General features: G+C 49.6%; 1 protein-coding gene across 1 annotated transcript in view; it reads left to right on the top strand.

Moving 5' to 3' along the window:
* LOC143121803 (protocadherin-16-like) overlaps positions 1-19,651 on the top strand; it is a 107,644-nt gene that overhangs the window by 69,877 nt on the left and 18,116 nt on the right. The window contains exons 3-6 of the mRNA XM_076282411.1: positions 14,624-14,812; positions 16,542-16,773; positions 17,307-17,543; positions 18,458-19,522. Of these exons, the coding sequence (XP_076138526.1) occupies positions 14,624-14,812; positions 16,542-16,773; positions 17,307-17,543; positions 18,458-19,522 (1,723 nt within the window). The remainder of the gene's footprint in view (positions 1-14,623; positions 14,813-16,541; positions 16,774-17,306; positions 17,544-18,457; positions 19,523-19,651) is intronic.

Here is a 19,651-nt window from a genome sequence, read left to right as displayed (position 1 = left end):
TGGTCACTTTGTTGAATTTGACCTCCATGTATTATATATGGAGAGTACTATAATAGTACTCTCCACTGTTCATATGCCAGTTTTTTGTATTATCTATTTTGGTGTTCATTGCTTGTTTTCTTGAAAGTAAAGAGCCCATTTGGATTGGTTGGAACCAGTGCTATAAAATTAAGACACAAAAACAAACTTCTCAACCCCCTGCCAGATCCTGCCAAACACAAATACTTGTGGGCACAAGGGATTTTGTTTTTTCTCATAAACGTATACTTTGATCAGAGCAGACAAATTGGAAACAACTATTAACAAATCAGAAACATTTGACAGGGACAGCAAAACAACGCTGCTCAAAAGCCACATCAGCCAACAGTGCTCGGAAATAAAATTGTCGCTTTTCTGAAGACTTACAAAAACAGACATGAAAAGGAAACCCACAGAAATAATGCTGCCATCTGCATACATTGAGAGGCCCACTCAATCCACTCCTCTTTAAGCTAAGGGTCTTCAAGCTTCAGTCTGCATGGACTCTCTTCATTCGGACATAACATGGTCCATTCCTCTACTTCTGGAACCAGCTTGGAAGGCGATACGAGTTGAGATGGTTTCCCTTCAGTGCACACTTCTACCGGGGCTCTTCCTGTGGGAGGCCAGTAGGTCCATCCTGCAGGTCGTGTCTGACAGACGGGCCTTGCTGGCCCATGTTCTCTGACAGCCATTGTCTGTCGGGGCGCTCCACTGCGTCAGCTCTAATTATTGTTTTCATCGCGGGCCCAGAGACGAAATGACAGCTGACGTCTGATCCCCGCCATTAAACATCTGGCTTGCGAAGCTCCGCTTCAGAAAAAGGCCTCAGCAGTCCGCCCTCTGGGCCTCGCCCCTTAGAATCGAAATAATAATAAAAAACATGACTGAAATGGGGGAGGGGGGGGAGAGTGAGGGAGTGTTCTTTTTCCTCAGCAGTGTTCCATTCTTATGGCTCAAGATATGCGTACTGTAGGTCTTTTCTTTTTGAGGTGCATCTCTAGGAGGCTCGCACAGAGAATGGGACTGTCATTACAGATCTGGCGCCCCCTGCTGAAAGCCTTCCCACACTGACTAACATGCACAGAGAGTGGCCAGCACTGGAAAAGTGGCTGCCTGCTGTTTGTGAAAGTCTGAGGACAAGCAGTTGGACGTTTAGAAGTGCTGTCGGTTGTGGGTTGTTACAGTATTTGGGGGGGTTTTGTATAGTCTCTCATAGACGGGGCAGCCGTGGCCTACTGGTTAGCGCTTCGGACTTGTGACCGGAGGGTTGCCGTTTCGAACCCCGACCAGTAGGCACGGCTGAAGCGCCCTTGAGCAAGGCACCTAACCCCTCACTGCTCCCCGAGCGCCGCTCTTGTTGCAGGCAGCTCACTGCGCCGGGATTAGTGTGTTCACTGTGTGCTTTACTAATTCACGGATTGGGATAAATGCAGAGACCAAATTTCCCTCACGGGATCAAAAGAGTATATATACTTATACTTAGATGTTTTATAGGTAGCCAAGTGGTCAGCCTGGTCCTCATCCCATTCTCACATTCCCGATCAGCAATTGTTCTCAATTCTGACCTGTGGATGGATGCTGGATGCATAGTAGTCAATGCTTATTTATGTGACTGATGTTGGTCACACAACTCCTTTTTTCCACTTGGGCTTTGAGGTAATGAGTACTTAACTGACTTGCAAGCAATTTTCAATTTACTCTCTTCAATTCCACTACGCTCTGGAGGCATCTCCTCTGGTGGGCCGAGTATGCCGCATTTCCAACATCACAACAAAGATGTCGAGAGTTTACAGAAAGATTACAGGATCACAGAAACTTTGCCAGTCGTTTGTCTGTGGGTTGAGGGTCACGTTGAAGACAGAAAGACAGAGAGAGGGGGAAAAAAAACCTCTGGCGTCGACAGCGGTTGTCTCCTTGGCTACAGACCAAACATGGTGGGCGCTGCTGGCTGGGAATTGAAGGACCCTGGGCTGCCTGGCGACGGTGTTTGACTTGAGGGTGGTTGGCGTTGGTGGATGATTCTTGTGGTGGGCACATGGTTATACTGTGGGTTGTAGTGAGCTGTAGTGTCCTGCTAGCCCATAATAGACCAGAATACATTCACAAGAAGCCATATTGTTAGTCTTGATTTGTTGGCATCTCGGTACCTGCCTGTAGGAGAGCCAGCTCATAAACACACTGTCATTTGGAAATTGTCTTCAATTGAAGAGAGGCCATCATTTGGCCTACTTAAACATCATGGGAAACATAAACACTCTTTCTTTGCTCTCTCTCTCTCTCTCTCTCTCTCTGGCTCTCGTTGTCACACACACACACACACACACACACACACACACACACACACACACACAGACAGACACAGACACATACACAGACTCTTTCACAGTACAGCCCCGTCTGTGGTCCTGGGCCAGCTGGCTGGCGGGGAGAGCCCAGGAGCTTCCTCCCTTCACCCCAGGAGGTGGATGCAGTCGGCTGGTGTCCTCCCTAACCAGCCTCCCTCATTCCTGCCTTCGGCGCTGGCTGGCGTGGGTCATCCTCCGCGCCCTCCTCCTCTTGTCGGATCTCCAGTAAGCCCAGGCCCTCTGTTACCCATGGCCAGAACTCATCTTGGGCCGCTGCCCCTATGTCCCCTCGCTCTCCCATGTCCATCTCCAGCTCTCCAGCGTGCAATCAGCCAGATTCCCACCACTGCGCTAACGGCACAATGACTTGTGTGCTGCTGGGTGTTCCACAGCTCTCCAGCACTCTTTCATCACATGCACATGCGCATGCACATGCACGGCACGCTGGCCTCTAAAAAAAAGGACTGCAGTGGAGCTAAAAGTGTCTACGTATAAAAGAGCTGTTAAACGAGGAGGTGTGTGGTCAGTGCAGGGTGTCTGTCATTCTTCGTGGAAGCAAAATGCTCGGTGAAAGTGTTCTCTTTGAGAGTCAGCCAGAGGAGAGCTACTCAATCTTAGTATCAAGAGGACAATGTTGGCCACAGCTCCTGTGCTCATTCTTAAGGAGACCTCCTTGTATATATATCAGTGTTTCTTAACAGATCAAGTCTGTATGTTTTTGAAAATGTCCCCCCTTTCGCATTATACCCCAAACCAAAAACCCACTCATGGTATTGACCCTTCTGGAGGGGCTCTTTGTGGCTTTTGATCATTTTGCCATCATAACATTTTGAAATTGGCTCGTTTATAACGTTTTGTGGCCACAACCAAGAAGAGGGGGAGAGAAGAACAGGCTTCATTGAAAAGAAGTGCACTCTCAGCCTCTTTCCAACAGTTTGCGTCCAAGAGATAAACGTCCAGATTAATAATGCAAACCATATGTGAAATGCTGTAAGCCATATAATAGCAAATCATTTTACAACCTAAGGAAATATTACACCAGAGTAGATGACAAGAATGCCCTCCTTTTCTGCAATAGTCTGAACGGCCACATCTGCACATGGCTTGCGCAACGTAGCTCAGGCAAACCAGTAATTTTCTCTCGCTGTTTTTTTTCCCCTCTTTTCTTTCTTTCTTTCATTCTTTCTCTCCCTCTCTCTTTCTCTCCGTCGTCTTCCGTCCAGATCATAAACCATCAAGCGGCGTGCGTAAGAAAATAGCAGAAGCCACGTTTCACTCGTTTGCCATTTTGAAAATAAACACTGTTAGCGGCGCGAATGTGAACGGCCACCACCACTGGCCTTTTTCACGAGGCCCCCCGGTCTGCTAAGCAGCAGCAGCAGCGACCCAGTGCCATTCCTCGGGTCAGCGTACGTTTCCAGTCAAGTTTTTTTCTCTCTCTGCCATGTTTGTTTTTACAAGCCAAAGTAAAACCTTCCTTGAGAATTAGTCCTGAAAGCCTTATGGGGAGAAAAAACTCTCTCTCTCTCTCTCTCTCTTTCCTTTCTCTCCCTCCTTCTCTCTCTGTCTCTGTGCATCTGGGGGTAAGAGCTTTGAGGTCCTTGCCTGTCCTGAGCAGAATATGTGGCATGGGCACTGCTGGGCCAAGGAGTAGCCGAGTAGTTCACCAGTGAATTTCCTCGACCGGTCATTCCCAGGACCCCCTGCCAGCCCTTCTGCATGCCCCTTTGAGGTCTAAATTATGGGCTATTTAACTTCATCTCTCCTAATTACACTCTGAGCAAAAGCCGCAAATCAAATACCTATAGAGGAGAGACTTGCACTGACAGGCTAATATCAAGGGCTGGCTTTTTTTAGCGCCGTAGCTCTTTTATAACCAAACAGACTGGCTCAACTCAGTGACATGCATTATTGAAGTTCAGTTGCTTAGTGTACAGTGGTGTGGAGAGAGGGGGAGTAAATGAAGGCAGAAAGAGAAAGAGAGAGAGAAAGAGAGAGAGAGGGGGGAGGGAGGCAGATGAAGAGGGGAAGTGAGAAAGATTAGTGTGCACTGCTGTTTATTAAATCATATAAATAGAGTAAGCTCCATGTATACACTCTTTAATTCTGTATACACTGGTGTGTGTGTGTGTGTGTGTGTGTGTGTGTGTGTGTGTGTGTGTGTGTGTGTGTGTGTGTGTGTGCATGTGTGTGTGTGTGTGTGTGTGTGTCCACACATGTATGTTCCTGCATCTGTGTGTGTGTGTGTATGTGAGAGAGTCTGTGTGCGTGTAAAAGAGTGGGCTGGCTAACTGCACTGTCAGTAGGGTGATCATGGCCTTGCATGTGTGTGTGTGTGTGTGTGTGTGTGTGTGTGTGTGTGTGTGTATGTGAGAGAGTTTGTGATCATGCGCCAGTGTTTATGTCTGTGTTTTACAGTGAACAACTACCTCTCTGGCTGTTTACCCTACGGCACATAGGTTTCCCCTTCAGTCCTCCTCTATTCACACACCTCCCTCATATCTCTCATCCCGGTTGGCTGTTATCTTTTCCGTCTCGTCCCCCCCCTCCTCCTCCTCCTCCTCCTCCTCCATCCCTCCCTGCTCCTTACTCCCCCCTTCTCCCATAAATGGTTTGATGCTTTAATCTAGTCCAGCTGTGGGGCCAAGATGAAAGACAGACACTTGCAGTTACGGAGCGAGGGATGAGAGAGGGGTAGTGGGGGGGGGGTGAGGGAGATGGAAGGAGGGAGGGAGTTGGGGGAGCGAGAAACGAAAGAAAACGGGAAACCGCAGCCCTCTGCCTGTCTGCACTTTGCCTCCCGGTGTCATTCCATCCCCGTGGCGCAGCCGCTACCTTTCCGTCTGTTCTGGTGCCAGCGCCTCCGACCTGACACCGCGCTTGCCCCCGTACCTGCCGCCCCGGCCCCGCCAGAGTCAAGGCCTCAGATGAAAGCCGCTCAAATGCAGGAGAGAGCTGTTGTTTTTGTGTAACTCGAGCTTCTGACTCGAGAGTCCCGTCGCTCGTAGATTGCCACGCTGTCGCTGTGGCTTCTCATCTGCGTCAGGTCAGCTGAGCAGGACCTGATCGGTCTGGGTCTTTATAGTTCCCTTTATAGACTCAGTGGTGTTTTGTTGGGGCAATAAGAGATTTTGGACTTCCCTGTGTTTCTTAAAGGAATAAGGGATGGCCAAGTAGAGCTGAGTCCAGGCTGGGCCATCGCCGTCCCCTTCGGCAGTCGCTGTTGACTGACAACACTTCGGCAGAGGGCTTAGTGTGAAACATGAGCGGAGTCCTGCCAAGCAGCGGGATGAACCTGTCCAGGAATTCTTTATTAGGAATTTCCCCCGCCTGCCTGTCATCTGCTCATCCATCCAGACAGGACAGTTGGGAATGATTTCCTGATATCTGTACACAGAAGAGGGACACAGCCTGATGCGTTTGGACAGTGATGTGTAGGAGGGAGGGAGAGAGAGAGTGCAACAGAAAGTGAGAGAGAGAGAGAGAGAGAGAGAGAGAAAGATCTGGAACCACATGCGGAATGAATCAAAGTCCTTTCGGTGATTTCTGACATGTACATAATGTTGCACAGGGATGCCACGACGGAACACTTTCAGTTCAGTGTAGCCGACATCTGGACACTGACGGGCGCTTCGCAAATCAGAAGGGATGTTCCAGTGATGTCACCGTGTCAAACACGCAGAGGAAATACACAGAGAGACAAAGCGACTCCGGCAGCTTCCCTGGCAGCCGGCAAGCCTAACGCACCAGACCGCTCTCTCTCTCTCTATCTCTCTTTCTCTCTCTCCCTCTCTCATGCTCGGCTACAAGTGCGTGACAAGTCCAGAGACACGGAAATTGATACGAAATGACAAAGTCGTAAAACACGGACCACTGACACACACGGGACACCGTGTTGCTGTGCATGTGTCATGTCGTTCTGGAGGGCCGCTATTTTTTCTCAGCACATTCATCAATGGAATGGGCCGTTAATAACATTCAGTGGTCCCTGGCCAGCCTCCCCAGTCGCCTATTCCTTACACGCAAATTAGCACAAACTAGACGAGCAAACGCACCCAGTTGGTGGTCAAATAGGTATATTGTTGTGCTTGGCTCCGACTGCATCTTGAGTATTGCAATCATTTTGTGCTCTGCTGCTAGTAATGCTTTTCACACATGGCGTTTGAGACGTCGGAATGGCGTTAGACGTCGGAATTGCGTTTTTTTTTTTTTTTCATTTTGACAGCCCTAAATATTGCCTCGGTAGCTGAATGTTACCACGGCTGGTGCATGTATGCTGAAGAAATGTTATATCAAAGCCATTCTGGCAGAGAATGGAGAAGTTGTAATACTCCTACTAAAGCCATTTTGGCAGAGAACGTAGTTTGTTAAACCCATGGGAGGGCATGGACAAGCCTTTGGCTGCAGCGTTTGTTAAAGGTGTTTAATATCTGTGAAGTGTGCCGGTCCAGTGGACTTTGCGGCTCCTTCTGTTGTCCTCAGTGAAACACAGTTCCACACCATCCTAGCAACACACCAGCACACCCCACAAGTTCTGAGTGAGTCTGTAGGCTCTGACCCTCAACCGTGAAGGGGGCTGACGTGGCCGTGTTTGAGGGGGCCATGTGAACGGAAGGCCCACTTGTTCCTGTGTGGGCCCCGGCAGAGCCATTAGCGCCTGTGGGGACTCGGGTCTGTCTTTCTCCTCATCCTCAACCTTTTCTCCTCTCCTCTCCTCTCTCTTCTCTTCTTTCCTCTTCTCTCCTCTTCTCTTCTCTCCTCTTTTCTTTTCTCCTCTCCTCTCCTCTCCTCTCCACTCCCCTCCCCTTTCCTCTCTTGTCTTCTCTTCTCCTCTCTTCTCTTCTTCTCTCTTCTCCTCTCTTCACGTCTCCTCTCCTCTCTTCTCTTCTCCTCTCTCTTTTCCTTTCCTCTCTTCTCCTCTCCTCTCCTCTCCTCTCCTCTATTCACTTCTGTTCACCTCTCTTCTCCTGCCCTCTCTTGGGCACCACGCCAACATGGCATTAGTGGGCTGTAGGCAGCTGGAAACTCATTGTCACTGTGGGCTCACAGGAGACAGAGGGGGGAAGAGATTCTTACACGCACATGCACACTCACACACACGTTTGCATACAATCACATAATGCTCTCTCTCAAATGCATCCACACACATACCCAACACACACTCTGGCTCTTCAATCTGAATTCACCACCTGCTGTAAGTGTGTCATCAGCCTCAGCCTGGAGATAGAAACATCTCTCTCACACACACACACACACACACACACACACACACACACACACACACACACACACACACACCACATCTCTATAACACCCAGATTCCCTCTACAAATCAGGTGGTATTTTGGCAGCCGCCGCAGCTCGCGGTAGGTGTCGTGGCAGAGAGCACGGCGTGTCAAACGTACCTTCGCTGTGAGGCGTTAATGAGTGTCTTGGGGTTCGGGTGCCCCGCTGGTTTCACTGGAGGGGAGCAGGGGATGGTGGGAGGCTCGAGTCTTCCCATCATCCCCCCCTGTGCCCTAAACCCTTAGAAGTACAGCCAGCACCATAGAGCAAGAGACAGAGCTACACAACAGCTGTGATAACTCACCCCATCCCTGACATTCTCTCTCTCTCTCTCTCTCTCTCTCTCTCACTCTATCTCTCAGTGCAGACCTCTGTCTGTCTTTCTGTCTCTCTGTCAGCCCAGTTTCTTTCTCCTTTTTGGCAATTTCCCCTCTCCCCTGCACTCCCTAAAAACCCATACATCAATCTATCTTCCTAATGGATGTCTCTCCCTTGTGGGAATCTTACAATTATTAACATGATTCATTACCTCAATAAAATTGTCCGTATTAAAATCTCAGAGAACATTGACCATTTATGGTAGTCAGGGAGTTGTCCATAAAAGTGTTGCTTTGTGAGAGTCCTTACCCATCTGTTTGGTCTTTACATCTCTATATCATGTCTCACATGTATAGGTGAGATATGCATCAGATTCATACTGATGACACTGATATCATCTATACCATCTGTAATATGAAATGTCCATGTGCAGTCCTGCCTGGTGTCATGGTTAGTGTTTCTAAATTGATTGTGACTGCAGGCCTGTTTTCACTGCAAAATACTACAGAATGACTGAGAGTGACAGAAATATTACCCCCTTGCAGTGAAAGACAATGTTCTCATTGTGTAGACAAGCCACCAACGAGATCACAGTGTGTTCCTGTTCGCTGTCTAAGCGACATTAGCTCATCTTAGTTCCACACATTTTTATTTTCGCCATCCAAGAAAATCCACAAGCCAGAGTTTTTCTTGTGCCATTTTGAAGAGCAGCCCGGTCCAAGACAGATAAAAACACACTTTCTGTGGAAACAGCAAACTCAGTCATAAATTACTTTGGTTCACTGGAAACCTTGAAAAGGGCATCCCTTAGCATTGCCAGTTTCTTTGCTTCTCGGAGGGGGTCAAACTGTTTCGTTTGGACCCGTGCTTGTGTCAGTGTTATTTGTGTAAGTGTGCGGCCGCAGTCTTCCCGGCTGCAGCTTGTTTATTTTCAAAGAAGTCCCCATGACTGGAACTAAAATCACTGCAGTGACCTCAGTGACTAGTCGTGCTTAGAGCTTGACTCAAGGGTTTGTAGGTGTTGGGATTGTCGTAATTTACGACATCTCCTTGTCAAGTGCATGGGTTTTGCCTGTGTGTGTGTGTGTGTGTGACTGTGTTTACTTCCGTGCCGTGCATTTTATCGTTCAAAGTGTGCACGAGGGATGTGTGTGTGTGTGGAGGACCTGAGTGATGTTCACTCTAATTGGCTGGTTGGCATGCACACACACACACACACACACACACACACACACACACACACAGAGAGAGAGAGAGAGAGCCCGTCATCCACTGCCTGTTTGCTTTGGCCCAGATGCACCACTCTGATTGGGTGGTTTCGCCTGGAGCTAGGCGAGAGTCACGTTTGTTTGACTAGGCATTTTGCGAGCGAAACGGAAAAAAAGAAAGAGCCCTGCCCCGGCAAGCGGGCGAGTGAGCGAACGGCAGACAGCGCACCTTGGGTTCACCCCTGATGCTGGCACGGACCTCGGCTGTTTCCCTCGACCCCACCACCCTCCAGACCCCCACTCCCCATCAGCACTCCCTCCTGGAGCGACCCCAGCTATAGCTCTCTCAGTCTCGTGCATGCATACGCTCACACAACACCTCCGATCCCTTCACGTCCCACACAGGCCTCCTGAGGAGAGAAACATAAGACATGTTGAGTGTTTGAGGCAGCCACGGGAACGTTTAAGGTCATACACACACTCACACACACACACACACACACACACTCTCACACACACGCATACACGGTATATACAGTCCATACTAGTTCCCCCTGCAGAACCTAGGACGCCCTCCGTGGCTTGCGAGGATTTGCTTTTTAGCTTTCATGTTTGGTGGGTTAACACGAAGGCCAGACATCTTGTTTTTATTTTTCCGTTGGTTGTGTTTAGGAGGGAAGGATTTTTTTTTTTCAGTTTTAAAAAAATGGAATTCTATAAATAGCAGGCACCCGGAGCATGGCCTGTGTGTGTGTGTGTGTGTGTGTGTGTGTGTGTGTGTGTGTGTGTGTGTGTGTGTGCTTCGCACGCCTCTGGCCGCTCTTCAGCGGTCACGGAGCCGCGGGGCCCGAGCCAGCGGCCGAAGATCATCACAGGAACGTTCCGGCTCTTTAAGCGAAGAGGAAGAAGAGGAGGAGGATGGAGGAGGAACGTACTCTCTCACTTGCTTTCTCTCTCTCTTCTCTCTCTCTCTCCTTTCTTTTCCACCACAAATCTCTCCCTCTTGTGTGAGTTTGTTTGAAGGTTGAAGAGGAGTAGGGGAGGAGGAGGCAAAGTAGTGGAGGGGGTTAGTCATGGGGGAGGGGGGGGGGGTCGGTAGTGTGTGCCTCAATTATTGTTGGCATCCGTCGGCTTTTTTTTCAGTTGGTGTCTAGGCCAAATCGATCGCCCTCCCTCCAACTGCCCTGGCACTTCTCAGCTCTCATCAACCCTCCCTCACAACACTCACATTAGGAGCGAAGCGGAAGAACAGCTGATTCCTCGTTCTACTCTAATGCCCTCATCTCTCCATTCTCCCCCCTCTCGCTGCCCTCTTTGAGTTCAGTCTGTCTCCCAGCGAAGGGACATTTGAGGCATGGAAAAATAACGAAGGAAGTCTCCCTGTGATGTAAATCATTACTACCAATCCGTAGGAAACCGTAGACAGAACACTTCATTGGAGGCCTACACTGCACTGAATACAACTTGCACACGCATCACTATGGATTTGCCTTCGTCTGAGTCCGGGCGAGGCCATTTACACCCACAAGTGTGTCTGCGTTGTGTTCAGCGTGCCGGACGGATCTATTATTATTTAAGGTCCTTTTTACTTCTACCGTTAAAGAAACACAGGGAAGGATCAGTGCTGTGCCAAAACCCCAAGCTTCACTCATGGTTTCCATCATCTTCATACACGTCATCTTCCAGCCTGACAGTCCAGACTCACAATGAGTGTCATGACAGCTTCAACTCGTTTGGGATAGATTTACTCCCTCTGTTGAATACCAGCTCATGTTCTGTGTGTGTGTGTGTGTGTGTGTGTGTGTGTGTGTGTGTGTGTGTGTGTGTGTGTGTGCGTGTGTGTGTTTGTGTGTGTGTGTGTGTGTGTGTGTGTGTGTGTGCGTGTGTGTGTGTGTGTGTGTGTGTGTGTGTGTGTGTGTGTGTGTGTGTGTATGTGTGTGTGTGTTGAAAGTGCCTGTCTACCATTTTTAGGTCAACCTCATTCACGAGAAGGTCAGTGCTTGTGGCTTGGCTGATTATACCGTATCAAAATGATGGCAGACTTCACTTCACTTCATTTCTCTGTGCCTTTTGGCCGTGGGGTTTTGTATATTGCAAGCGATCAGTCTGACAGCCGTTTGAAGGATGTGGAGGCAGAGCTGAAAAAGCAAAAGCACCTGTGCTGTTTTATCAGTTAAGAAGCCATCATGTGTATATGTCATCCTGTGGGGGACTTCACAATATTCCACAATCACATCTATCACCGGCTTGACATGTTCTGTGATCTCTACCATATTTTGTAGTCACTCACTCAGCAAAAGCTCTCTCTCTCTCTCTCTCTCTCTCTCTCTCTCTCTCTCTCTCTCTCTCTCTCTCTCTCTCTCTCCCTCTGTTTATACGTGTATGCGTGTGCATAAGTGCACACAGCCTGTGTCTCTTTATACAGTACATAATACTGGTATTCAACTATGCAGGCATTTGTACCTTTTGTATAACTTATAGGTGAACCCCATTCAGGTTTGACAGACTGTCCAGAATTGGGCCAGGTCTATGCGGAGAACCAGATGATGTGTGGTGATTGTGATTTGTTCATTGTATTCGTTCGGTATTCCAAATGTAACAAACACTTAGGGGAGTGGAACCAGGCTGAACTCCTTGTGAACCTGCCCACAGATGCCTTCCATTGCTCCCGCAGTCTTTCTGTCTTTCTAGCATACATCCCCAAATCTCTCAATCCCTTGCATTTACTGTACTCCTGAAGGAAAGCAGTTCAACTTTCCCTCTCCACATATTCGGTGTGTATGTATGTGTACTTTGTGTGTGTGTACATGTGCGTGTGTTTGTGTGTGTGTCTGTGTGTCTGTGTGTATGTTTGTGTGAGTGTGTGTGTGTGTGTGTGTGTGTGCGTGCGTGTGTGTGTGTGTGTGTGTGTGTGTGCGTGTGTGTGTCTCTGTGTGTCTGTGTGTGTGTGTGTGTGTGTGTGTGCGTCCTTCCACTGCTCCCTTTTGCCCCTCAAGCCACTGAAATGACAATCTCTCAATCAGTCTACGATGATGGCTACCGCCTCACCACATTTTCAAACACACTTTTAAAATTATGAGCTAAGGTTTCCTCCTCCAATTTTTCAAAAGCCACTGCACTTAAGCAGTATATGGGAGCTCCACGGAGCCGGGGAAACCTGAGACCTCTCGCAATTTCTGCTTTCGATCTTCTGCCTCTTTTTTCGAAGCGCTCAGGTGCTAGATTGCTTTTGGCTCTCTCATTAGGTTTCATATCATAAATATTTAATACAGCTATTGTCTGGGTGCCAAAAAAGTTTTTTCTCTCTCTCTCTCTCTTCTTCATTTTTGAGGTGGTTTGTGGAGGAAAAATAAACATTGTAGACTATGCCTTGTGGTGACTGGAATGGAGAGTGACACAGGCTTGTGTTTTTCACCTCACGTCGAGTCTACCGTTTCAGCATCAGGCATGAACTGGTCAGACCCAGGAGTGGAAATATTTCCCCTAAGAGTGCCATGGGGAGAGAGAGCATGACATTCTCAGCTACACTGAGACCCATAAGACTTTTGTCCGATTCCGCTCAGCATTTTATATGCTTGAGGTCTTCATGGAAAGTGCTTTTACCCATGAGGCAGATCTTTGGTTGAAAAACGCTGTTTAACCATCCAAGGCACGTTTACCCCCCAAGCCATCGGCAGCTTTTTGGTTTGGGTGCGCCCAGCTTCAGTCACGCCAAAAAAGAGGCAAATAGAGTTAGCGCTGCTAACGCTAGCTCAGAAACGTATTAATAACTACCCCCCGCTGAAACTCAAAACATTTAGGTAACTTCACTTTTTCAGCAGAACAATTTCTGCTTGTGAGAACTTTGGACTCTCGTTTATTTATTTTTTATTTTCCCCCTCCGTTTCCCTGGTTGACAGCGGTGCCAGCTTCTTAGCTCACTGGCTCCTTGGTCTTCTGCTGGATGTCATCCGCCCAAATGTTTTTCAAACCGCTTTGCATTGGATGTCTCTCCTCTCTCAATCTGTGTTGTGCTGTTTTAGGCTTCAGACACTGAGTTTCATCATCATCATAATCATTGGTGCAAATGAATGACTTCCGCTGGCACTCAACGCCATTCAAACCATATTTTTGAAAATGGGTTATTATGGCTATGTAGTCACGGATGGATTTGCTGTGGTGTTGATGTTTTGTTTCCTATGTGTTTTATAGTTATTATATTATAGTTATATAGTATTTTTTTCTCATGTTACCTCATGCACTGTTTCACTGTGGCACAACTCTTCTCAGGGAACAAAAAGGGTCAGTTTTGGGGGTATTTTTATTTGACCTGTGAGGTTTGGCCCCACTGGGAGCGAGCTCCAGCACTCGCAAGCGATGACCTCATTAGGCCCTGCAGGGTCCCGACTGATTGGTGCATTTGCATCGTGCCGGCACTCCTCCAGTGCTGGAGCTCTCCACCCTGGCCTGGGTTGTGGCTCCGGCACTCCTGGCATTCCAGTGCAACCCAGCCCAGTCTCCTCCACCACCAGACTCCTCCAACTCCAGAGGGACGACGTGTATTAAATCCAGATTCAGCAAGACTGAGCTGGTGTTAGCGTAGCCCTCACTGTGCTGAACTATAATTTGTGTGTGTGTGTGTGTGTGTGTGTGTGTGTGTGTGTGTGTGTGCGTGTGCGTGTGCGTGTGCGTGTGCGTGTGCGTGTGCGTGTGCGTGTGCGTGTGTGTGTGTGTGTGCGTGTGTGTGCGTGTGTGTGTGTGTGGTATCCCACTGTGACACAGCCATCCCTGTCGCTGTCACATTTGCAGACATACGCCACCTCTCTGAGGCAACACCACCACAACCCCCCCCCCCCCTCCCGCACACACACACACACACACACACTCACACACACTCACACACACACACCCCAACTCTCCTCCATCCCCACCCCTTTGGCAGCTCTCCCAGCTCTACATTCTATGGGGCCTGTGAAAGTCATTTCCCTCCCTCCCCCTCTCCCTCTCTCCTTTCTCTCTCTCTCTCTCTCTCTCTCTCTCTATCTCCCTGTTTCTCTTTTTGTCTCAGCCTCTCCCCCCTTTCCCTCCCCTTTGGCTCGGCCACACAGATAACTGGGCCTGAGGAGGAGCTAAAAGCACTCTCCAGGTGCACCTGGCACACTTACACTTGCCGTCTACAGTACATCACATTCATGCCAACAGGGGTCCGGTCTGCTGAGCAGACATTGTCAAGTGACATTATGCTCTAAAGAGACGTTCATTGAATTCTGCCATTACCTTCGAGGCGTTTAGGTCACACTTTGGACAGATCTGTGAAGGTCACAACATTTCCAGTGTCCTTTTTTCAAGTGCACTAATCCTGACTTTTGTTGGTTGGTTTTGTTTTGCGACAGGGGAAATGTTATCCTGGAGTTGCTTGGTTGCCTCTTAATGAATCATCTTGTCTTGTTTTGCTGTGTTGTCCAGGTTACAGCAACCGATGCCGATGGCGGTTCCTTTGGGTCGATCTCGTATTCCTTGGGTTCTGTTATGGGAAGCACAGCCCATACTCAATTCACCATCGGCAAAGAGACGGGTCAGATCTGCACAGCGGTCGCCTTGGACCGGGACCAGGGTCAATCCGTCTATGACTTCACTGTCACTGCTGTGGATGGGGTGAGTTTCTTTATCTTAGCAGTAAAACCTTTCTGATTTAGCACCATCACTTAACACTTAGGTTGCCTTCACACTGGGTCCGTTTAACTGGACCATACCCAAGTGCAATTACTCCCCCCTAGCCCTGACCCAGCTGGTCTCTGTTCACATTACATTTTTGTTTGCGGACCTGGGTCCGTTTATGTCATAAACACTAGTGTCTATTTACCAATATCGCTTGGAGTTCTAACAGACTGTAGCCCAGACCACTGTTTTCTAGCAGACCCTGTGTGTTCACATTAGCAAAAATCACAAACAACAAACAAACTCGGGTCTGGACCAAACGGTCTAGTGTGAATGCGCCTTTAATGGACACAACACTGTTATGATACAGAATGGAGCATTCACCACGATTGGAATCGGACGAACACAATTTCACACAGAATAGCAGGCAGCTAGACAGCACAGAAATTAGAAAAGGTATCTTGACAACACAATGTCTATAACACCATCTCCTGCTGGTGAAACACAAAAAAAATCAGACAAAATAAAATTGCAATGTTTACAAAACTTTTGCAAGTAGACAAAATAACAAAACAGAGAAACGAGCACTACTCTGACAAGAAAGAGCACAGTGGCACAGCCAGTCTAAAGTGGACGGCTTTACATTTAATGGAGCAATAAAAGAAGAAGAGAGTTAAAGGGGAATGAGGCTCCAGGCGGCACTCTATAGCGCTGCAGTACCGAACGCTCAGCCCACATAGCGGGACTTGAAAGAGTCAGGGCGAAAGCAGAGGAAATTGCTGCAGTCATGCTAAAGCAATCAGAGCCTGGACGTTGCCATAAAGAGCGCGGGGCAATAATATTTAATAAGCTGGCCTGGCGTTCAGCACACGCCAGCTCCTGTCCAAAATGAACAGTGTGCCCCGCAAGGCTTGCTCAGTTTGGGGAGGGGTGGGGAGTGGGGGAGGAGGGGGGTGGGGTTGGGGGGTGTGATGGCAGCCAATCAGACAGTCTGATCTTCAGTGGCGGTCTCTCCTCCCTCTGGTTTTCCCTCCAGTCACTCTCCCATACACACACCCTGTCTCTCTCCCACACACACACACACTTTCTGTCACAGACATAAACACACACACAAACACACACAAGCACACACACACACACACACACACACACACACACACACACACACACACGCACACACACACAGAGGGTCTTATAACAGATTACTATTGTCATCGGGAGGGACATGAACGTACAACTCTCCTCCTTCAAATCATTGTTCCTCTGAAGTTGAAGCCAGGGAAAGTTCAGTGGGAGAGTTCAATGGCAAACCTCCACATAACAGTAGTCGACTCCCCCCTGTTACCTCTAACATCAGACAGCTACAAGGACGGTAGCAAGTTTTCATTTCTGTTTGGTTGCGTGGGAAGTGGGTGTATATCAGTTACGATTTGCCAAAGCTAAGTATGATTAGATGGCTTTGAATTTTATGTTATGGAAAGAAATGATTTGTGGTGGCCTTCGGTAACTGTGGGAAAACATTCTGTGACCTCAGTCCCCTGTCTCTCCTAATCTGCGCTTATAGACAGTCTATTAAACCCAAAACGTTGCTTTTACCCTGAACTGAGTAAGCTACATAATCCATCATGATCAACAGAAATAATTCTGTGGTGAGTCGCACAAACGTGCCATATTCCACAGTCGGTATGGAATGAAAAGCTAATATTCTCGTGTCCTTAACCACCAGGGCGGGCTGAACTCTGTGGCCTATGTGCGTGTGGACCTGCTCGACGTCAACGACAACCGGCCCACCTTCTACCCGCTCCAGTACTCCGTCAACCTGAGCACGCAGAGCGCGCCGGGCACCTCCGTCGTCAAGGTGATAGCGCACGACCCCGACGCTGGCGTCAACGGACGGGTGACGTACCGTGTACTTCCAGGAGGGGGCTCACCGTTCTTCACCCTCAACAAAGACACAGGTGGGTGGCCGGCCAGCCCGCCTGCGTGAGCCGTTCTCACCGATCCTATTGTGGAAAAGAACTCCTTCTTTTATGGAGTCACCTCAACAATTACTCGCTGGTCTCTCCCGAGCGGAGACTAAGACTCTGAGTACACGTTTCTGCTAAAGACATTACGGTGGCTGTACTTTTGTTCCCAGTGCAGATGAAAGAGAGTTATTATTCAAATCCCCCTAACGGGTGTCTTTCTCTGACGGCTTAATGCCTCGTGTGAATGTAACCGTGCCTTAGAGTTCCAGAGGGCTCATCGTGCCTTTTGCCTTTGAAGACTTCATATTGCCCTTTTTAGATGAAAGATGAAAGGGCCACTGTTTGTAGATTTTGATTCTCGACTGGTCTGTTGAAGTTGGCTGGCTTCGCTCCATGCAAGACTATGGCTGTATGTTGGTCTTCTGTTCCTTATTCCTACTTCTCTCTCTCTCTCTCTCTCTCTCTCTCTCTCTCTCTCTCTCTCTCTCTCTCTCACACACACACACACTCACACACACTCACAGGTGTCATCTCACTCTCGCGCTCGCTGCATGGAAAAGCCAACACGGTCATCCCCATGGTGATATCGGCGCAGGATGGGAGTGGCCTGACGGCGCTGGCGAATGCACGGGTCAACATTAGCGTGGTGGCCGGCCTGGTGGCGCCCCCTATGTTTGAGCAGGCGAACTACTACTTTACCGTCACCGAGGATGCCCTGAGGGGGACAGAGGTGGGAGTGGTGCGGGCCAACACCAAGATTGGTGAGTGGAGATTCACACACACACACACACACACACACACACACACACACACACACACACACCTCAATATAAATTACCTTATTCTCACACATTTTGTACATCTGTATTCTGTTCAAATACTTATGTACATACCCTGACAAACGAACATACAAATGTATTGTGTACAGGTATGCTTGTGCATACATTCACCACTTCAGATTCTTTAGACCATATGCATACCCATGTTTCCACACACAAATACACACATGAATTCATAAAAACACTGAAATCATGCTCACACGCACAGGCCTACACACACACACACACACACACACACACACACACACATACATACACACACACATAGTCAGACCTCACATAGCTGCATTTATCAGTCACAGAGGATTATATATCAGAATGTGCTGAAAGGATTCTTTTCCCTCTCTGCACACCACTTGTACAAATAGGCATGGTGCCACTGTACACACCTCATCTAGAAATCACATTAATCACAAATTCCATTTTGCCACTTTGTTTTCCAGCTAGTTCACTTTGGACATTCATTACTTACAGCCACAGCTGCTCACAGAGCGTTTTTGTTTTTTTCTCCATGAAAAATGGCTGGCCTCCAGTCGGTGCTGGAAATCTCTTTGTGAACGAGCCTGCAGTGAGTTAAAGTTAAAGTGTCTCTGGCTCTTGTCACCCACTTTTTTCTTCTTCCTTGTCTTCCTTGTCTTTTTCTTTTCTCTCCTCTCCTCTCCTCTACTCTACTCTCCTCTCCTCTCCTCTCCTCTCCCTCTCCTCTCCTCTCCTCTCCTCTCCTCTCCTCTCCTCTCCCTCTCCCTCTCCTCTCCCTCTCCTCTCCTCTTCTCTCCCTCTCCTCATCCTCCTCTTCTGTTCTATTTGCCTCTCCTCTTCTGTCTCTCCTCCTCCAGGTCCGCCTAAGGACATCTCCTACACCATCAGCTCTGGGGACCCCACGGGCTACTTCACGGTGGACCCGGAGACAGGAGCTCTGAGGACGGCCCGGCCGCTGGACCAAGAGGTGCAGCAGCAACTGGAGCTTGAGGTGCAGGCGCGCAGCGGCAACCCGCCGGCGTTCGGTCAGACACGGGTGCGCGTGACGGTGATCGACGTCAACGACAACGCGCCCGTGTTCCTGCCGTCGTCGTCTGAGTCGCTCCTGCTGGCCGAGGGCACAGAGCTGGGCTCGGTCGTGTACCGCGCGCAGGCTGAGGACCGCGACACGGGCGCCAACGGGGCAGTGATCTTTGACCTCCACGCGGTGGCGCCGGTGGCCGGGCAAGCGCCGCCGCAGCAGCAAACGTTCAGCATCAACCGCGGCAACGGCGAGATCCGGCTGACGGGGCGTCTGTCGTACGAGGCGGCGCCGCGGCACGACCTGCGCGTGATCGCGAAGGACGGCGGCGCGCCCCAGCAGAGTGCCACCATGACGCTCGTGGTGCACGTGCAGGCGGAGAACGCGCAGGGCCCCGTGTTCGACACGCTCACCTACCGCGTGGAGCTGCGTGAGGGAACGGCGCTCAACACTCGCTTCCTGCAGGTCCGCGCCCTCAGCCGCGACTCGGGGACAAGCTCCGCCTCTTCCTCGTCCCCCTCCTCGCCCTTGGCCTATCACCTTCACCCGGACGGTGACGCGGTGGGCTTCGGGATCGCTCCCGACAGCGGCTGGCTGTTTGTGAAGAGCGCGCTCGACCGCGAGGCCAAGGAGATGTACCTGCTGACCGTGGTGGCCACCTCGGGCCATGGGCAGCTGAAGAAGACGGGGAGCGCCACGGTGCGCGTGTCCGTGACGGACGAGAATGACAACCCGCCGCGACTCTCGCAGGAGCGCGCCTTCCTGGCCGTGAGGGAGAACCTGCCGGTGGGGAGCGGCTTCGGGCGCATCTCCGCCACCGACCGGGACGCTGGGCTCAACAGCCGGCTGAGTTACCGGCTGCTGCATTCTGACCGGCACTTCCAAATCAACTCGCAGACAGGTAAGCAGCACCACAAAAGACCACACACTTAGACAGAGAGTGGGTGAGAAAGTATGCTTGGGTTGCGTATGTGGGTGCATGTGTGTGTGTGTGTGTGTATGTGTATGTGTGTGTCTTGGTGTAAGTGAG

This window comes from Alosa pseudoharengus, unplaced genomic scaffold (genome assembly GCF_046254945.1).
Source record: "Alosa pseudoharengus isolate Yale_2024_CS ecotype anadromous, Long Island Sound unplaced genomic scaffold, YU_APseudo_1.1 YU_APseudo_1.1_scf_13, whole genome shotgun sequence".
Lineage (NCBI taxonomy): Eukaryota > Metazoa > Chordata > Actinopteri > Clupeiformes > Clupeidae > Alosa > Alosa pseudoharengus.
Note: the sequence above shows the minus strand (reverse complement) of the source record. Positions and strands in the feature narration are given on the sequence as shown.